Raw genomic sequence first — 21,341 nt, forward strand, 5'->3', positions numbered from 1 at the left:
TTTCTTCTCAGAACTACTCTGGTAGCCACTGCGTGTGGAGCTGCAACTGCCTCTCCTTCCAGGAGAGCTGACCCTTCAGGAAGAGACGGGTGCTGTGTGCCCGGGGGGGAGCAATGCCATTCCCTTCCTGCCCAGCTGCAGGTGCGTGGAGGAGGGGTTGTGGAAGTAGCTGAATCTGATGGCACTGGCAAAGGTTTTCCATCTCTCTTGGGGGAGACGCTGCCCATTCCCAGTGCTGCGAGGAGCCCCCAGGCTGAGACCTCTACATCCGCCCCAGGGAAGCAGCTCTGACCTCTGGTTTCTTCTTGTAGCTAATTCAGACAATAAGTGTCGTGGACCGTGACGAGCCTCAGAGTGGCCATCGCTTCTACTTCACGCTGGCCCCAGAAGCCACCAACAACCACCACTTTTCTCTGCTGGATATCCAGGGTGAGTCATCCTCCTTCCCCCTCGTCAATTCCCTTCTGCCCTATTCTCCCTTCCTCTCCAGTTGGCAGCTGCATGGCCTGGGGCCTGTGCCAAGAACGGGGAGCAGGAAAGGCTGGTCACCATGGGAAGTGCTATGTGATGCAGCAGGCCCCCCGGACTGTTCCACCCCCCAGACCGTTCATCTCCGACAGATACGGATCCAGCCCTTCTCGAGCAGCTGCCTGAGCCACACAGGCCCTTCTTAGGAGCCTGTCCCAGAATTCTTGGCTGGCAAATAGCCGGAGCTTTCACGAGCCTCCGTGTCTGGCTACTGCAGGCTTCACCTCGCTCCTTCCTAGCTAGCAGAGTCTCAGCTCCTGTTAGGTGCTCTGTGGCTCTGATGTTGGGGGGGCCTGTTTTCCTTTCTGTCCTGCAGAGGGGCACAGCCTTCCCATTATGTATGTGTGATTTCCCGCACAAGCAGTGAAGCAGTCCCCATCTAGAGCAGAGACACGCTGAGCAGAATAGCAGGCCATGCCCCTGGAAAAGATGCACTGGGAGGCTGGGGGCTTCACTCACACACCGGGTCTAGGCTGTATCCACACTAACACTTTTGTCGGTATAACTTATGTCACTCAGGGATGTGAAAAAACTAGGGATGTCAAGCGATTAAAAAAATTAATAGTGATTAATCACATTGTAAAACAATAATAGAATACCATTTATTTAAATATTTTTGGATGTTTTCTACATTTTCAAATATATTGATTTCAGTTACAACACAGAATACAAAGTGTACAGTGTTCACTTTGTATTTATTTTTTATTACAAGTATTTGCACTGTAAAAAAACAAAGGAAATAGTATTTTTCAGTTCACGTAATACATGTACTGCAGTGCAAGCTTTTTTATCATGAAAGTAGCCCTTACAAATGTAGAATTATGTAAAGAAAAAAAACCAAAAACCTGCATTCAAAAATAAAACAATGTAGAATTTTAGAGCCTGCAAGTCCACTCAGTCCTATTTCTTGTTCAGCCAATTGCTCAGACAAACAAATTTGTTTACATTTGCAGGAGATAATGCTGCCTGGTTCTTGTTTACAATGTCACCTGAAAGTGAGAACAGGTATTTGCATGGCACTTTTGTAGCCGGCATTGCAAGGTATTTATGTGCCATATGCATTAAAGATTCATATGTCCCTTCATGCTTCAACCACCATTCCAGGGGACATGCGTCCATGCTGATGACAGGTTCTGCTCGATAACAATCCAAAGCAGTCTGGACTGACGCGTGTTCATTTTCATTTTCTGAGTCAGATGCCACCAGCAGAAGGTTGATTTTCTTTTTTGGTGGTGTGGGTTCAGTAGTTTCCGCATTGGAGTATTGCTCTCTTAAGACTTCTGAAAGCATACTCCACACCTCTTCCCTCTCAGATTTTGGAAGGCACTTCAGATTCTTAAACCTTGGGTTGAGTGCTGTAGCTATCTTTAGAAATCTCACATTGATACCTTCTTTGGGTTTTGTCAAATCTGCTGTGAAAGTGTTCTTAAAAAGAACAATATGTGGTGGGTGAGCATCTGAGACTGCTATAACATGAACTATATGGCAGAATGCAGGTAAAACAGAGCAGGGGACATACAGTTCTCCCCCAAGGAGTTCAGTCACTAATTTAATTAACGCATTATTTTTTTAACGACCGTCATCAGCATAGAAGCATGTTCTCTGGAATGGTGGCCGAAGCATGAAGGGACATATGAATGTTTAGCATATCTGGCATGTAAATACCTTTCAATGCCAGCTACAACAGTGCCATGCGAACATCTGTTCTCACTTTCTGGTGACATTGTAAATAAGAACTAGGCAGCATTATCTCCTGTAAATGTAAACAAATTTGTTTGTCTTAGCGATTGGTGGAACAAGAAGTAGGACTGAGTGGACTTGCAGGTTCTAAAGTTTTACATTGTTTTGTTTTTGAGTGCAGTTATGTAACAAAAAAATCTACATTTGTAAATTGTACTTTCACGACAAAGAGATGGCACCACAGTACTTGTATGCGGTGAATTGAAAAATACTATTTTGTTTATCATTTTTACAGTGCAAATAGTTGTAATAAAAATAATATATATTTTGATTTCAATTACAACGCAGAATACAGTATATATGAAAATGTAGAAAAAATATCCAAAATATTAAATAAATTTCAATTGGTATACTGCTGTTTAACAGTGCGATTAAAACTGTGATTAATCGTGATTCATTTTTTTGAGTTAATCCCATGAGTTAACTGCGATTAATCGGCAGCCCTAGGAGAAACCACACGTGTGACACCGACAGAAACACTGGTGAGGACAGTGCTGCGTCATTGGGAGACGCTCTCCCATCAGCATGGAGCGGCTACACGAGCGATCTTGCAGCGGTACAGCTGTGCTGCTGTAAGCTCGCTTGTGTAAATACGGCCTAAGGCTTGTCAGTCTATTGCTTTTTGGAGCGTAAGGAGTTACTAGCTCACATTACTCTGCCGGTCTGTCCAGTCTTTTATAGCACCTCTGGCACTGGCTACTATTGTTAATGCTTCAAGGGGGAGGTGGAAACAACCACAACATGCCTGGCCAATTGTTCAGAGCTGGCAGGAAAAAACCCTGCTTTTGCCTGCAGCTTGTCAGGGTGTGCCCTGAAACAGGAGGCCTTTTCACACTGAGTCTTTGTCTACACTGCCAATTGCACAACAAAACTTTTGTCAAAAAGAAAAGGAGGACTTGTGGCACCTTAGAGACTAACCAATTTATTTGAGCATGAGCTTTCGTGAGCTACAGCTCACTTCATCGGATGCATACCGTGGAAACTGCAGAAGACATTATATACACAGAGACCATGAAACAATACCTCCTCCCACCCCACTCTCCTGCTGGTAATAGCTTATCTAAAGTGATCATCAACTTGGGCCATTTCCAGCACAAATCCAGGTTTTCTCACCCTCTGCCCCCCGCACACACAAACTCACTCTCCTGCTGGTAATAGCCCATCCAAAGTGACCACTCTCTTTAAAGGTGTGTGTGGGGGGGGGGGGGGCGGAGGGTGAGAAAACCTGGATTTGTGCTGGAAATGGCCCAAGTTGATGATCACTTTAGATAAGCTATTACCAGCAGGAGAGTGGGGTGGGAGGAGGTATTGTTTCATGGTCTCTGTGTATATAATGTCTTCTGCAGTTTCCACGGTATGCATTCGATGAAGTGAGCTGTAGCTCACGAAAGCTTATGCTCAAATAAATTGGTTAGTCTCTAAGGTGCCACAAGTCCTCCTTTTCTTTTTGCGAATACAGACTAACCCGGCTGTTACTCTGAAAACTTTTGTCGTTCACGGGTGCTTAAAAAAAGTCCCCCCCGCCCTTCCCCCCAAGACAAAAGTCTTGCCTCAGCAAGTGGCCGTGTAAAGGGCTGTTGTCGGCGGGAGGGCTCTCCTGCCGACAAGGTGAACCCAGCTCCTACAGGGTGGAAGTATTTTGTTGGCAAAAGTGCTGACAAACAGTGTTTACACTTCCTGACTTTTAGCAACACAGCTGTGTAGTGTAGACAAAGCTTTAGTCTACAGCCAGGTCTACCCTACAAACTTCTGCTGGCTTAGCTCTGTTGGCTGGGGTGTGAAGAGATGTGATCCCTGATCGACAGAGTGGTGCTAGCAAAGCCTTTTGCAGTTATACTAGCAAACTGTGCTTTTACCAGTGTAGCTTATTTCGCTCGGGGGGCTGGAATTGCTACACGGGCAAAAGGGCAGCTCTGTCCACACTGGGAATCAGAATAGCTACACACTGGCAAAGCTCGTGTCAACCTGGTCTTAGCCTGCAAACCTCCCAGCACTGTTAATAGTCTGCCAGAGAAACTGACTCAAGGGGCCTCCTGCGGCTTGGGTTCCACCCGCTCCCCCTGCGATGCACGAAGGGCTTGTCTACACTTACATTTTATAGCGCTCTAACTTGCTGGGTCGAGGGGTGAAAAATCACCCCCCTGAGTGCGGCAAGTCTGAGCACTTCAAAGCGCTTGTGTAGACAGGCTCCGAGCACTGGGAGCCGCGCTCCCAGCGCTCGGGGCTAATCCCCTGGTGGAGGTGGATTACCAGGAGCACTGGGAGAGCTCTATCCCGGCGCTCGTGCGTGACCACACTCGCACTTCAAAGCGCTGCCGCGGGAGCGTTCCTGCAGCCGCGCTTGGAAGTTTCCAGCGTAGCCATGCCCTGAGGAGCATTTTCTTCCATTGGGTCTGACTGTGCTGCTCTGTCACTTCATCTCAGCGAGCGTCTCTTCGGAGATCTTGGTCAGTTGATGATTCAGAATCTCTCTGTCAGTCCCTGCTAACTCTTCTCTCCTGCAGGCCCAATAACTCTGGCACTCATGCTCCTTGCCACCTATTCAATCTTGCCATTTGGCTAACCCTCCACTGCCTTTCTCAGGACTTCAGATCATAGAATCCTAGAATATCGGGGTTGGAAGGGACCTCAGGAGGTCATCTAGTCCCACCCCCTGCTCAAAGCAGGACCAGTCCCCAATTTTTGCCCCAGATCCCTAAATGGCCCCCTCAAGGATTGAACTCACAACCCTGGATACATGTCCTGCCTTCTGCCATTCTGTGTTTATTTCTGGTTCTCATGCACTGAGTAGCGTGGGGATGGGATGGGCCAGGGCCAGCAGAGCTGTAATGTTGTTGGACCTGGTCTCAGCAAATCTGGGATCTTGTTGATCATCATGGTCTTATTTACTGTTGATTTGGCATTAAACACTATGAGCATCACATCCCTGTATATGCCTGGGGAGATGCACTCTGGAGTGGTGGAGGGTGCTACCTGGTATCAGATCAAGTTTTCTATTGGTTGACTGACATTTCTGAGAGTCCAACTGCGAATTGTAGGTGGATCTGAGGGATACCTGCCACATTGCTGGCTCAGCTAGGAACCCAAGTGTCTGGGGGCATCTTAAAACCCTTCTACTAAACATTTACCTTCCATTTACCCCCTGAAGGTCGCCTACTAGCCAAAGGCACCATGTTGGAGGGTGACAAAACAAAAGGTAAAGGAAGTTTTCAGAAAGTGAAGCCACCTCCATTTTTGCAGCCTTCATCTCCCCATAACTTGATCCAATTTGCCTTCCAGAAGAACTCTATCCCCTCCTAAAATCCTGTCTGACATTTCAGGCAGGTTGGTTTGGTTTTGGCCTAGTTCAGAGCATCAAAATCCCGGTTGCAATTAAAAGCTTCACTCTTAACTGTGGAGAAACTAATGTCTCGTCACTGTATGTTAAATAACAACTGGTCCAATTACTGATCCAAGGTGACCCTCAATTAACCTCTCTCCACTCTTGGGGCAGCTATTCATGGAGTCTCTGTTTTTTTATCATCTAACCAGGTTTTAATCCTCCACAAGATTTTGCCCCATGCCTTATGTTATTTTCCTTCATAGCCTCTTATGAGGGACCTTATCAAAAACTTTTTGAACTCCAAGTAAATTATATCCACCTGTGTCTTTTACTTCATTAATGTCTTCCAAATGTTCTGATGGGTCTGAGAGGCAGGATTCCCCCCACAGGAGCCAGGGCTGTTTGACCTAGTCAGGTTACACTTATCCAAGCGCATTCCCTGATGGGAGGTTGCTCTGTAGCTCCCAGCATCCGCAGTGGCCCTGTGCTGCATTAGTGATTTTCCAACCTCATTTTCACGAGTATAAACATTTCAGATTATCAGAGCTTGGCAAAAGCCACCCTCTTACCCCAGACAGTGTGTGGGCGTTTGTGCTCCATGTTCATGCTGCTCTGGGCTTCTCCACCAACAGGCTTCAAACCAAGAGGAACCCGGGAATTCAGGCAGCCCTGGACATGCTTGCACACGGCCCCTTCTCCAGACTCTATGCTCTGATACTGCAAGGGATTCCTGATTCCTCAGAGAGCACGGTGAGGCTCACTCTGCAGGAGCAAATTAATCTTCCATGCTGAGTGATCCCCAAAACTTTCCTTGTGGCATCTCACTAAACAAGGAGTAAAAGCCAGCATCACCCAGCACACCTAAGCCTTGGCTGGAAACAAGCTTTAATTGCAGGGCTTGTTCCAAGGGCTGCTGGAGACCCCGGCATACGCGTCGCTGAACAACGGCTTATTAGAGAATAAGAACAAGAATCAGCTGGTGGGCGTATTATTACTGCAGTCTTTCGCTCTGTCTCCCCTCCTTTGCTCCTGTCCAATTCCCCCCCCCACACACACACACAATCTAATTTCCCCAGCACTCTCTCCTTTGGTTCCCTTCCAGGCCTGCTCATTCCCTTGCTAAAGCCTCCTTCAGTTTCTCTCTCCCCCTTCTTGCCGTCTCTCTCTCCCGGGCTCGGCCCCTCTTGCACTCTGTCTCCTTCTCTATATAAATATCAGTGGTGACAAACTGCTACCCACCAGCCCATCTGTTTCTTTGTACAAATTTGTAGCCCGTTTTGAAACGTGATTTATAAATATTGCTCCTGCAGCCAAGGAGTGACACTGATGGATGTCATCACAGATGGATTCACTAAGCTCTTGGTTAAATCTTTTTGCACCTACTTCTCTCACTTCCTGTTAGGCAGCAGAAAGCAACATCAGGAGCGTAACTCATCCTCTCAGCATGACAGGGACCAAAATCCTCTCAGGAAATGTTCTCCATCTTTGACCCTGTATAAGAGTTTGTCAGGCTGAGCAGAAAGGCTCCTGGCAGAGACAGTGGGATTTTGATGTGGGACTGGATGGGATTAGGAGGCTGTGGTCAGCAGAGCATTAGATTTTCAGCTATTAGAAAGTGACATTTGTTTGCACACACCAAATGCCAAATTGTCCCACTGGCAGCAGAATGCAAAGGTGTTGTCCCTAGCTGCAAGTGGGGATCGGCATGCCTCTATTCTAATAGCTGAGAGACGCTTCCAGGATCCTACAGAGATGTGCTAGAGCTGAGAACTGCTGGGATATGCCGACACCTCATAGGGTAGGGGAAGGATGGAAGGAGGCCACTGGGCCGTAGCATCTAACCCAGTTAAAATTACGCTCCGCAGAAGATGGCTAAATACCAGGGAGAACGTAAGGGCCCAGAGTGAAAATTATTTCCTTTTAAAAATTAATGGCCTAGATCCTGCCCCCTCTTCTGCAGGCAGGCATGGCAGCTGAACAGCCGAGGACCCACTGTGCAGAGAGGGGCAGGATGCTGTGAGTTCATGCAGGTGGGTTCCGACCACCCAGAGTGCACCCTGTGGAGGCTCCACGGGCAGCGGTTCTTGGGGCAGGCCCAGGGAGATGGGACAGTCTGCCCTTCGGGTCCACTTAGGCATCTCCCTTGCCCCACCCCCTGCATGGGTGGGCTCTGGAGGGGTGACTCTGCCCTCCTATCCAGACCTCACCCCCACGGGACTATTTACAGGGGCTTTGCAGAGGGGCGTGGGGCTGAACTAATAGCTTTGCTTATTTCACAACCACTGCACACTAGCTAGGAGAGGAAGCAGCATAGCCAGCTCCTGCCCTGTGTTGTGAGGGTGGGGAGTCCCTTCCCCAGCCTAGACACCCCTCCCCCCCTGCCGCCCCCCGGAGCGGACCAGACATACTCCTGCACTCCCTTGAGTGCTTAAGGGGAGTCGGTCACCATGCCTCCCGCGGAGATGAGCTCATGGCTCAGCCTGTCCTTTTACATACATGCCACAATTGTCAGCAGGCTTTTGGGAGCCGGAGTGCTGCAAGACGTGGTGTCTCCAGGCTCCCCGAGCCGTCTTGCCTGTGGCAGCACGATGGCTCCTGGGCTGCCTCCTGCCATCCCCAGAGCCAGCTCACCCTTGGGTGTTCAGGCAGGAGGTTGCTCTCTGTAGTTAGCCAGGACCGTGATTTGGCCATAGTCCCCAAATGGGCATGGCTAATGATCAGTGACCCCAGACAACATCCAGCAGAAAAGAGAGGGCATGCAGGAGACATTGCGGCCAGTGGCCATGGATGGGAGAGTGCCCGACCAGGCAGGACTCATAGAGTCAGAATGACAAAAGCCTTGTCAGGGCCCAGCCCATCCCACAGAGGCCAGGGTCTGTCCCTGCCATCCTGTCCCCCGGGGGCCAGCAGAGCTGCCCTCCGCAGTCCATTCTCTAGGGCTCTCTCCAGCATTGCATTCAATGGCCCAAGTGATGGCATTCGCTCTTGGGGTTCTCTGACACACAGAGCTTGTCTGCACTGTGCCGCAGCGTGGCCTACGGAGCCAGTGGGCCAAGAGGGTGTGAACCAGGAGCAAAGGGCTGACATAAAGCAAAGGAAAATGGAGTCTGAGTCTGGCTACGTCTGTGCTGTGCCACAGTGCACCTACAGGGGTGTGAATTGCGGGGACGCCACAGCGTGACGCTCTTGGGACAAGGGCGCCAGTAACATGAAGAAGGTATTGTTTAGTTTGTGTCTGCAGCATCCACACGGCCCAGTTAGAGCTCAGCGCTTTGTTGTGCTGTGTAATTGACTCCCTCCCTGTCGTCCGTGCTGTGGGGCAGCCGTGCAGTGTAGACATCACATCGCCTCGGGCTCCGTTTTCCTTTGCTGCTGTCGCCCTTTGCTCCTAGTTTACACCCCTTTGTCCCACTCTGATCAGTTCCCCACGCCGCTCCCCGGCAGGCTCGTTTACTCTCTTCGCAGAGCTGCCGGTTCTCATTACCGGCTCTGCGAGGCACGCTCAGCAATGTTCCTCTTTCATCCTTATTCGGCCCCTCCAGCCCTCTTGGTATTTTTGTTGCCTTTCTCTGAATGTTCCAATTAATCAGCATCATTCTGGAACTGAGGTGCCCAGCCCTGAACGCGAGATCCTGGAGCCGTCTCGCTAGCCCTTCACAGAGAGGGACAATCTGCTCCCTGCTGAGATGAGATACCTCTGCGTGTGCAGCCCCACCTTGCCCACAGTAACCACCTGCACCTCCCAACGTATGGAGCAAGTGCAGTGGGGTGACAGCAGACTGGAGAGAAGAGGCCACTCTGAGCCATGCTGTGCTAGAAGGAGTCTGAAACCGGCCCTGGGACTTCATCATTGCAGGGCAGCCACTGACAGGACCCGCTGTCCTTGTTCTGCAACACCAGAAACACAAGCCAGAAAGCGCAGAAGTTCCAACATTTTACCATCAGGCCCCACTTTCATATGGTAAATGAGCTCAGTCAGCCCCACCATCCCATGCTCCAGAGCCAGCATTCACTGAATCCCTCGCGCTGAATCTGGGCCGATAATCCACCTCCAGCTGGAACAGCGGGCAAAGCCCCCCCTCTGCCACCCTCCCTGGAGGCTCCAGGCTGTTGGGCCCCACTGGAGGGCACTAATAGCATGCCATCCATGCTTCAGCCCAGGGAGACTGAAGAAGTCACCGAGGGGCTCCTTGCTTGGGACACAGATGCTAGGGCTGGTCTGGAATCTCACAGAGGCCCAGCCAGCCATGAGCTTGATCTATGAGGATGTGAATAAAAAAGTGAGAGAAGAGCCATGTCCCCACAGACACAGCCTGCCCCACCCAGGGGTGAGGACTTGCCATGGGACATGTCCCTTCTCCCCCTCCCCGAGGCGTGTGGCCCTACCCCCAGACAACGACCCACCAAGGGGCCTTTTAAATAAGGACCCTGATTAATATTTCCACTCCCCTTGCCCTCTCCACACTCACTGCTTCATACACACCACTCTGCCACTCCCACTCTGTTGCTAAGATCAACCCAGCTTCCTTGACTGAGCCCTGGTTGCCTTCCAGAAATGCTGATGCTCCTCTTGATCAGAGAAAGAAAGGGCCTAAAGCAAGAGCCAGTAGGGGACCATTTGCTTTGGCTGACTTACAGCTCATCCTGTCTGAGAGAGCCTGGGGCTTTGGTAATGGTTCCCTCGTTTGTGTCCGTAGGGATCACCCTGCTTTGCTGTCGCTTTTCCCGAGTGTTCGCTTACTCACTTTTTGCATCTTTACTGCTGAGCTGCAAAACCGTGAGTCGGGGCGAAGCTCATTGAGCGCTTACTCACATTCTGTGCCAGTTTCACAGATGCTTCTTCGTTGTGTTGTTGTTACCCAGTCCCCATACAAGCTCCTATCCCACGAGACTTTGAGTCCCTCCTGACAAAGCGACATGGGCCCTGTTCTTCTAACACGGCAGAGCGAGCCTGCTTCACCCATAGCATCATCTGCTAGCGCTATGTTGAAAGATGAAGTTTTGAAGTGAACCTTTCCAGCTGTGCAGCATTGTTCTACACTCCTCGCACCATCACAGCCAGTGGATGGCCATGTCCAGAAGAAAGCAGAACAACAATCGAGGCGCCTAAAGGCAGATATAGAATGGAAAAAGCTGACTTTCTCCCCCGTCTGTGGCCTTCCAAATGTTGTCGTCATCCTAGGACTCCTGCCTTGTCTCTGCTGGCTCTGCCTGGCCTGAGCAAATTGATTAGAGAAGCATTTGAGACAATTATGGCCAAAAATCATATTCCCCAAGAAATACTAACTGCACTGGAAGGGAGAGTAGAGGGAATCTCATCTCAGCAGCCTAGAAAGTCTGGTAGATAATACAGAGTGATACATGGAGCCTACCGACTCCAAAGCTTGGGGGCTAGACAAGCAGATGTCTCAACTCTCTAAAGGTCTAATTAAGAGCAACATAACGGATGGAATGATGGAAGACTTGGAAATCTTAACAATCAGGATTCTAGGAGTGCCTGAAGATAGAAGTAACAGATACTCCAGGTCCAGTGGAGATTCTGTTACCCACTCTGCATGACACTCTGATCTGACAGAGAGGGAAAGGGAGCACTTCATCCCCACCCAGGCAAAGAAAAAGGCAATGGGACCAGAGCAGTAATGATGCCTGAAGCTCAGAGAATTTTGTGTTAGGAAGAAGTAAAATGCAAATAATCAAGAATTCTTTCCCACCAGACCCAAGTCCTGCCACAGAAGTTAGAGAAGGGAATTTTATTCCTTTCAGAGAAACCTTTTAGGAAGAGGGAAGCTACAACTGCAGTATGGCTGCCCACTGAACTGGGAGTTATATACAGTAAAGAGTCTGCGTGTCCTGGGATGCTAAAGCTGTGAAACAGCTGTTGGAGAAGGGGAAGACAGATGCTTATTCTGGCTCGGCGAGTGCAGGAGGAGCGAGGATATGAAAATCCAACCCGGAGATTTGATTGCTCTCATCTGCTTTCTTTTTTCTCCTATTTTAGATTGACTTAGGTAAAAAGAGCTATCGCTGCCATCAGCAGAGTCTGTTTGCAGAAAGACTCTGAGAGGCGGGACTGTTTCACTATACCTGGTTATGACATAGGCATCCCTGTGAATAGCTTGTGTTTCTGAACTTTCCTGTTCTGTACCAGTACCAAGGGCTGGGTTCTGGACACTTTGTTCATGCAGGTTTTGGCCCTGTTTTGTTAGTCTGGTCCTCAAGGTGGCTGAGACATGGACAGGAAATAACAGGGGACTCTCTCTGGAAAAGTGATGTGGCGTATGTGGGAAGAAATCGCCCAGGTGATTAGTAGGAGGGCAGAATGTGGCAATCTGGGGACAGCACAGAAGGGAAGTGCTTGAAATGTAAGATGGTAGCAGAAAAAAAAGATGGTTTGTGGGCTTCACAAGCAGAGGATGATGCATGCAAGAGTACTGCCTAGCACGTGCGAGGCAGCAAACCTGTGCAAGCATGGAAAAGCCCCAAATACTTCACCATATAGATAACCCCACTGTCACCTCAAAGTTGAAAAGCTGTGGACCAAGAAGATAATTTTGACCCTTGTGGTGGCTTTGGGACTACATTCACAATGATTATCTGCACCACAACACTGGTGGGACAGTACCTGCCTTCTGCTCCAGGCATCTCAATTCTGCAAAGGAATTAGCAAATATGAGATGTTCAGAGAAGAGCCATTACAAATATGATGACAATGGGGCCAGAGGAGAGGACTGACCTGCAAAGACAGCAGGATACATCTGACTATTTGGCTATGCAACAGCTTAAGGAGAGGGGCCAGGAGAACAGTCTACAAATTACTGAAGGATGTAAACATCAAGCAAGGAGAGAAGGAGGGGATGTGGGGCTAGTTATGGGATTAAACTGAGCAAAGGGAAATGTAGGCTGAATATCTGGGAAAAGTGCCTAATGCTGAAGCTCTCAGACTGTCTAACCAGTAGTCCGGCATTGGCTTGGTGATGAGCTAAATGAACTACCAGGCCTTTTCTTCTTTTGTTATAGCCATGAGGATCTGTGGGTCTCCTCTCTGGATCCGGTGCTTGCTTAGCCCTGCTCAGGGAGAGAAAACGTTGTTAGGCAGTTTGAAATAAAGAGTTTTGTATTCTTTTAATTTTGTCTCTCTCTCTGCCATTGAGTTATGTATGTCTGTGGAAGTTCTCCGACCCCTCTATGAGCTGTGCCTTTCTGAAAGTGGAGCTCGGTCAGGCAGCTGCCAACAGTCGGTGTGATATTTCAGTGTTGTTGGCTGCTTTTGTTTTGACTTTGTGGACAGGACAATCAAAATTCTTCCTCTTTCCTTCCCTGGGGGTTTGGATGGACGCTGCATGTGTCGTTCCATCAATATCAGAGCTGAAGTTAGTAGCTGCCTTTCCCTGAGGGACTCACGCATATTTCTAGTGAGTATTCTGTATTTATACAAATCATTTTGAAATCGGTGTGTTATAGCAGGTCTTTCTCTAATGTGAACTGGAGCTGACTGTAAATAAAATGGGAGTTGCCAGCATTCTGATATGCTTCCCAAACAACACTAGGAACTGGTGCTAAGTACACATTTACAAAGAGCTAAATAGGTGTCTGTCTGAGACACTGGAACAGCTCCAAAGTACAAAACTCCTATCCATGATACAACTTGGAGTGAGAGGTGGCCTGGCACCAGTCCCTCACCCAGATCTGGCGGTGAGCTCAAAGCCCCAGACAGGGTCCAGTGTCAGGGTCAGACCCATTGAGCCAAGATTTCTCTGCCCCAAGTTCTCAGGCTTATTAGTAGACTTGTGCATATTCCCTGCTGGTATGTCCCAAACCCCTGATAATGTCCCCTGAGTCCAGATGGGCAGAACTGCTGAGTTTCCCATGGACTGGCAAGTGTTCTGTTAAAATTAATATAACAGTGTGCTTCTCCATCCTGTTACTTCACAGTGTCCAAGTATCTAACTTGGTGTCTAGCAAACGTGGGCAGAGATGGAGTCCTAGCCCCCCGCTATTACAACGCTGTTAATAATGTTTATAGCCCCCTTTGCTCTACTACACCACAGTGAGCTGAGGCAGCAGCAGCAGCGAGCTAAAGATCTTATTACCTGATCAGGTTTCAGCGTAGCAGCCGGTTAGTCTGTATCCGCAAAAAGAACAGGAGGACTTGTGGTGGGAGAGTGGTGGGAGGGGACGGGACCTTTTGTAGTGATAATCGAGGTGGGCCATTTCCAGCAGCTCTGAGGAACAGTGTGTGTGTGGGGGGGGGGTGGTTTACACAAAGTAAAACTATTTCCCCATGTTTATTCTCCCCCCACCCCTGTTCCTCAGACTTCTTGTCAACTGCTGGAAATGGCCCACCTTGATTATCACTACAAAAGGATTTCCTTCCCCCCCCACCCCCACCCCGCTCCTGCTGGTAATAGCTCACCTCACCTGATCAGGTTTCAGAGTAGCAGCCCTGTTAGTCTGTATTTGCAAAAAGAACAGGAGGACTTGTGGCACCTCAGAGACTAACCCATTTATTTGAGCATGAGCTTTCGTGAGCTACAGCTCACTTCATCGGATGCATACTGTGGAAAATACAGAAGATGGTTTTTATACACACAAACCATGAAAAAAAATGGGTGTTTATCACTGCAAAAGGTTTTCTCTCCCCCCACCCCACTCTCCTGCTGGTAATAGCTTATCTAAAGTGATCACTCTCCTTACAATGTGTATGATAATCAAGGTGGGCCATTTCCAGCACAAATCCAGGTTTTCTCCAGCCCACCTTGATTATCATACACATTGTAAGGAGAGTGATCACTTTAGATAAGCTGTTACCAGCAGGAGAGTGGGGTGGGGGGAGAGAAAACCTTTTGCAGTAATAAACACCCATTTTTTTTCATGGTTTGTGTGTATAAAAACCATCTTCTGTATTTTCCACAGTATGCATCCGATGAAGTGAGCTGTAGCTCACGAAAGCTCATGCTCAAATAAATTGGTTAGTCTCTAAGGTGCCACAAGTACTCCTTTTCTTTTTGTTTGTGTGGTGTCTATTCAAAGGAATCCTTTTGAATGCTGGCCCTGCCTGAGTTCAGAATATCGGCAGCATTATAGCATGTGCTGTATGGGGCAACTCGCTAATCTGTTGCCCTGTGTTTCGCATTCTGAGTGTGAGTAAGCTCTTTAAAGCAGGTTCTGTGTCCTAAGGCGACGAGGAGATGCATTTTTTCCTGTTTCCCAAGTGCTGGACTACCCAGGTGCCAAAGCCTCTGGCTCCCCTGACAATGTCTGCAGTGCAGTTATCCGCTGGTAATACAGAAACCTGTGGCAAACTGATAACAGGGGGGCAATCTCCCTGAAGAAAGGGAAAATGCCAGGTGAATGGTATCAAAGCTTTGTGTTGGCTGTTTTTAAACATAAAGGAGATATACACAATGTGCTTATTATCCCCCACTTAAGCTGATATCACATGCTATGAAGGTGTGGTAGAAGGCTTTTGAAAAGCAACTCTGTGGAATGGTTTAAATTTGGAACAGTCCATATGGATTCATGTCGGGAAGGAGCACATCTAATTTCAAATTTGTGCTACAAATACTCATGGAGAAGTTCAGAGAAAAGAGACAGCAGCTAGATATGGTCTTTGTGAACCTGGAAAAGGCATGTGATTGTGTACCAACAAAACTAGCCTGGTGGAGTTCGCAAGAGCCAGTGTGCCAGAAGGCTACTTGTGTCTTACCCCAGGTATGTACAGTGTTGGGACTGGCCTGGTCCAAACAAACAGGGGCCACAGCAGAGAACGTCCAGTAAATACTGGAGCTCAGGGGTCAGCGTTACACCCCTTTTAGTTTGTGCCTGTCATGGACGTGTTCAATGAGAAGATAAGGAAGGGAGCTAGCTGCTTGGGAACATGCTGTTCTCTGAGGACTCAGAGGTGTGTGCGGAAGATTGTGAGACCCTACAAGCCAACTTTGAACAGTGGCAATGTAGTTGTGAGTGGGCTGGGCTTAGAGTGAAGGCTGGTAAGACTGAGGCCGTGCTAACTGCAGGAGGAGGACTCACCATAAAGGACAGCACAGGCCGATTGCCTAGAAGCATGAAAGTATTTAAATACTGGGGTCAATGGTTGCTGCTGATGGTGTCCTCTGAATGATACTCAGAACAAAACCAAAGCGGAGTGGTGGGAGCTGACCCCAGTTCTCTGTGGCAAAAAGATACCAAGAAAGTTAAAAGGCAGAGTGTATAAACCTGTAATTCAGCCCATCGTAATGTACTGAACAGAGACTTGGGCACCCCCAGGAAAGGCAATCAGTGTGTCTCCACAATGAAAATTAAGATGTTGACATGGTCGAGTAGTTGGACACTGTGACAGGAAATGAAATGAGGCTGTTAGGGGCCTAGCGCAGGTTGCTTCCGTTAGGACAAGTTGGGGGATGTGAGGCTAGGCTATGAGACGCGATCGGTGAGCTGGCTCTTGCAGTTATTGTGGATGGAAGACGACCACGGGGGCGACCAGGCTGCACAACAACCAGCAGTATGAGTGTGAGTTGTGGAAAAAGGCTACAAAAGTCACCCGCCCTCAACAGGGAAGTGATGAGAGAGGAGCAGAATATCCCAAGAAGTGCCAGAAGGGAAGCTGTACTGACTGCTTCCAGCATTGGTGTATTTAGTCAATAAAAACCTCATAATGTACCTGAGGCTGGAAAACAGGGGCCTTGCACAAAGTGTGTGTGACTAAGTGATGGCTGTGACACATCAGGAGCCTAACTGTAAATTCCGTGACCCCAGTTCTTGGGTGTGACCGAACTGCTCAGCACAGGACCTTGCTCCACCTTTGTGGCTCCGATAGTCCCTGGTGTAAGTTAGAGCAGCCTTGGCTTCTCCAGCCTCTATCTAAGCAAGGAGCTATTCCAGCATCCCAAGAATAGCTGGTGCATTGAGGCAGCCCTGCCATGCCTCATTTTCCCCAACTACTCCCACTGCCACTAGACCAGCTCTATGCAACCCAAGAATTCCCGCTACGCTGGGGCAGTTCCCACGGGGCCAGATTCTCTCATTTCTGGCCCCATTGCACCGCTGGATCAGGATGGAAATCGGCCCTTGGCTGCTGGTGGGTTCTGCCCTTGCCATAATGTTCTCTGCCCATTGGTTTGTTTCCATTGTGCTCCTCTTGCTCTTTCACAACTTCTCTAAGGCCTGTCCTGATATCCTGGTTATAGGCCTTTCCCATGCCCACAGCTCCATGGACTCCTGACTTCCTGGTCTTTGCATGGCCAGCACATGGTCCCTGACATGCACAGCATGCTGCCCCATCAGCGACTTCTCAGCCCACACGGCTCCCAGTCCACATGCCAGTTTCCATAATGGCAGGTGGCATGACAGCCACAGTTAGACCAGATGTCTTTGCCGATCAAAAAGCTGATTGATACAGAAAGGGGCCAGGCCAGCATACATCAGCTGGAATAGGGAGGGAGTTTGCATGCAGCAGGCCACCCCGCTGTCAGTGGGCCTTTTACATTTTAGTGAAGAGGGCAGGCAGATTCAGCAGCCGCTTCTGAGATTTGTTTACCATTCTTCCATTGATAGTGCTGGTCCTCCTCCGGTATTTCCTCTCTGCTGCTTTCCCATGGTGAGGACTGTCCAGGAGTGGGGAAAGGCAGCCAAGCGGTCCCTCATCCCCTTCCCCCAGTCCTATTGCTTCAGATAGCTTGGCTTATGGGCCAGAGTCACTCTCCCAGTTTCCAGGCCAGTGTCCGTGCCCAGTATGCAGCTGGTGTTATAGCATCTGGCTGCTCTTTGCCTGGGGGTTGGTTGTTACTCTCTGTTCTTCTCGGTATGGATTGTATTTTTTAAATATTATTAAAGCACCTTGAGGCTGGGGTGGCAGAAGAGATGACAGGCTGGAAGCTTACAGAGAGTTCCTCCTGCCCCTTAGGAAGTTCAGAGGGGCCCTAAAGCACTTCTGAACCTCAGACTAAGACCTAGGTCTGCTCTAAAATTGTTCTGGGGAAGTTTCTTTGGCCTGTGTTATGCAGAAGGTCAGACTAGACGATCACAATGGCCCCTTCTGGCCTTGGAATCTCTGAATAGCCCTGGCCCATGGCTCCAGGTGCATGTCGACACATGGAGACAAGGAAAACATTGTTTCAAACTGCAGCTATCCTTCCCTGAGTCCTGCCTGGCGAAGGGGCTGAGCTAGTTGGCCCAGGAGCTGCGTCTCTGGTCCTATGACTGTCTTTGATCCCCTCTCAGTGTCTGAGGCCTTGTAGCTTGCTCCATGAGAACCTCGTCAGGGACACTGGAGCGATCAGAAGATTCTCTGAAAATGTTTGTGCTTCCTCTGCTTTCCTTTTGCTATTTATCTGAGTGTTTGATACCCATGTGCTGCTGCTGGCTCCCATCTCCCTCTGTCCCCATTAGTCTCACTTTTGTGCCATGCACTTGGTTTAGGGGCTGCCCCTGCTCATGGTGCCAGACTGCCACAGGCCATTGGGCTTGTGTGGGAATTCAGGCAAACCAGACTCCTGGGCCATGTTTTCAGTGCAGTCTGAAGAAGCCCGCCCCTGCGGGGAGTTTTCATGCCAGCTGGGTACATAGGCACCTGTTATACAAGTGTGAGAACGCACACCAGGCCCACTGGTGGATGCGGGGCATGCTGCTTTTTCCAGTGGCAGAGCCAGAGGAAGCGTGGGAGGAGCAGCCTGGTGAGGAGGGCGGTTGGGGTGGTATGTTTGTCTCATGCTGGCAGTAAGGGGCCGGGGCAGTTTGGTGAAGCTCTGTGGGCACTGGCAGTAACCCTGCCCGTGGGTTTCTTGCTCTCTCCAGACAACACGGCCGCAGTGCACACGCAGAGAGTGGGCTTTAACCGCCAGGAGCAGGACGTTTACTTCCTTCCCATTCTGGTGGTGGACAGTGGGCCTCCTGCCCTGAGCAGCACGGGGACTCTGACCATCCGGGTGTGTAGCTGCGACAGCACAGGGGCCATCCAGTCCTGTAACAGCACAGCCTACGTCATGTCTGCAGCACTGAGCCCTGGAGCTCTCATCGCACTCTTGGTTTGCATCCTCATCCTGATCGGTGAGTGTCCCAGCCTGCTTCTCTTCAGCCTTGCGCTTCCTCTCATCCCGCCCCTACATCTCTCTTCTCTTTCTCCCATCCTCTCTCCTGCACGTCAGCGAGTGCAGCTATTTGGCACCAGCCCAACAGCAGCTTCTCACCTTTGCCACCTGACTCCTTGATGGTTTTCTGCAGAGCGGGAGAGGCAGTAAATTCACCCGTTCTGCAGGGAGAAGCCCGACAGAGCTGAGTTCAGACAGAAACCCCTCCATCCAGAGAAGCCTCTGTGCATGGAGCCCATTCCATGCCAAGTCCCAGGCTGGCCTCTGCCAGGGAACACGCTGAGACCCTCCAGGACTTGGTTTATGGAAGTGTCCCAAGCCACCTGCAGATGGATCAGCCACCTGCGTCATCACATGATACACAGGCAAAAGCTGGAGGCTTGTGCTAGCTGGTTTTTAACACCCCTTGTTGTGCTGGCATCTCAGAGAGCTCCTTATGTGGAGGAGGGACAGTATTTCTGTTGCAGTGGTGCCCAGAGCTGAGCCCTGCCCTGGGTTGCTCATAGTCTAACTGAAGACAAGCAGGGTCCCAAGCACACAGAGGAAGCCAGGGAAGATAACAGTGACAGGAGACTTGGACAGCAAGACGTTGTCTAGTGACAGCCTTGTGGGGGTGGGTCAGCATTAAGATCTAAATAAACAAGAAATATAATTGTTGTCCGAGTCCCTGTCATGACTCTGATACATAGGAGCCCCCACCTCTCCCGTTGGTCTGATGGATCAATTGTTCCCTGAGCGTTGGGTTCCGTGCCTGAGCGTGTCATCGGCTGCTGTGATACTGGGTCTGGCTGAGACTGGTTCTGGGTTTGGCAGTGGTTACATCGGGCCGAAAGATCCCTCCACCCAGAGTGCCTCCTCCCTTGTCTGGGCAGGCTCCTGGGTCTGGGCAGGCAGAGACTGGGTCACAGGCAGAGGGAGGCCTGCACACACAGGCCTGTTTGCATGTGTCAAGTGAGGAGCTCATGTTTAAAATAAAGGAGATGATCAACAGAGTCACTTCCCACCCTGCGGTGTCCCTGCCGGCTGAGCATTGTCAGGGAACATGCAGGACCCCGGGCATTGCTGGAGAAGTCTCTCTTTAGAAAACCCTTTCTACAGGGTGCACTTTACTTCGGTTTCATTTTCCAATGCATTGCAAACAAATTTCTGCCGAATTGCCCACAAACAATAAAGTGCACATCAGTGCGCTAAAGGTGATGGGATGAATAGCTGATAATCCAGGACTCATCTGCATCTTGCTGCTCCCACTCTGTGCCATCCGCTCCAGCATCACCCTCCAGCCATTCTGCTGCTGCCATGCCCTGCTCCCCCTTTTCTCCTTGTCTCTCACAGAACCCATCCTTCCATCTCTGTTGCACTTTCCCCTCCGGGGGGGTGAGTGCCCTGGTGGCTATGCAGCATGGAGAATGCAGCTGCCCCAGTTCTCTGGGACACACCGCAGAGACCAGCACTAGCTCTAGCTCCAGCCTGCACTGTCCCCCACCGGGGACCCAGGGACAGCGACAGCAGAATGTCGTCACTATGGGCCTGGCCCTCAGTTGGCAAACTGGCCGGTGATGCCAATTCACACCAGCCAAGAGGGCTGCAGCTCTGGTCTTCCCTCCCTGGGGCCATGTTCTCCTGCCATGAATGGGTCATTTGGGCGCCATGCCCCTTGCCCTGCACACCAGACCTGAATGCAGGCAGCCTCTCCACTGCTAGGGAGGGAGCCATTCACGCTCACTCTCTGCCCTTTCCCCTAGCTCGTCTCCCTGGCGTACTGCCCCACTGACGGCTCTTTCCCTCTCCAGTGCTGGTTCTCCTAATCCTCACTCTGAAGCGACACCACAAGAGCCACCTGACCTCAGAGGAGGATGAGGACATGAGGGACAATGTCATCAAGTACAATGATGAGGGGGGTGGGGAACAGGACACAGAGGCCTACGACATGTCAGCCCTACGCAGCCTCTATGACTTCAGTGAGCTCAAAGGCAGCGACAGCGGGGGAGGGCCGGGAGACGGGGGCATGACTAGTAACCTGCCCTCCGAACTCCATGCCCTCCCACAATGGTTCCAGAATCCAGACCTGGACTTCTCCATGTTCAGAGGCTACATCAGCAGGAAGGTGGATCAGGCAGACGAGGATCTGTCTGTCCCACCATATGACTCGTTCCAAACCTACGCCTTTGAGGGCTCAGACTCCCCCATCCCATCCTTGAGCTCCATCAACACCTGGTCCACCAGCTCAGAACAGGACTTCTCCTATCTGAGCAGCTGGGGGCCACGCTTCCGGCAGCTGGCAGCTCTCTACGCCGGGCATAAAGGTGAGGAGGAGAGCGAAGAATCCTAGCCACAATTAACCAAAAACTCACAACGAGACGGAGAGAACGATTTCCGAACTTGGGGATTCTCCAGGCTTCCCATGTCTTCAGGGGCTGCTGCGGAAGTAAGCTCAGGTCAAACAATAAGGACAATATGTCGTCCAGATAACAGAGTCCCTCCACTACCCACCCTGGTATGGAAGGAGAGGCATCAAGGACCATTTTGGACAGGGCGAGCGATGGCTTTATGATGTGCTCTTTGTTAGCCGCCTCTTAGTAGAGGCTCTGTAGCACACACATAACAAGGCTGAAGTGCCCAGAGGAGCTGCTGTTACCATCCCAATCACTTCCATACCAATGTCCATT

The 21,341-nt window shown here is 50.2% G+C and overlaps 1 protein-coding gene across 1 annotated transcript in view; it reads left to right on the plus strand.

Moving 5' to 3' along the window:
- CDH22 (cadherin 22) overlaps positions 1-21,004 on the plus strand; it is a 116,871-nt gene extending 95,867 nt beyond the window's left edge. Inside the window, exons 11-13 of the mRNA XM_077831854.1 lie at positions 312-429; positions 18,383-18,634; positions 20,466-21,004. Coding sequence (XP_077687980.1) covers positions 312-429; positions 18,383-18,634; positions 20,466-21,004 — 909 coding nt within the window. The remainder of the gene's footprint in view (positions 1-311; positions 430-18,382; positions 18,635-20,465) is intronic.
- The last annotated feature ends 337 nt before the right edge of the window (positions 21,005-21,341 follow it).

This window comes from Eretmochelys imbricata, chromosome 13 (genome assembly GCF_965152235.1).
Source record: "Eretmochelys imbricata isolate rEreImb1 chromosome 13, rEreImb1.hap1, whole genome shotgun sequence".
Taxonomy (NCBI): Eukaryota; Metazoa; Chordata; order Testudines; family Cheloniidae; genus Eretmochelys; species Eretmochelys imbricata.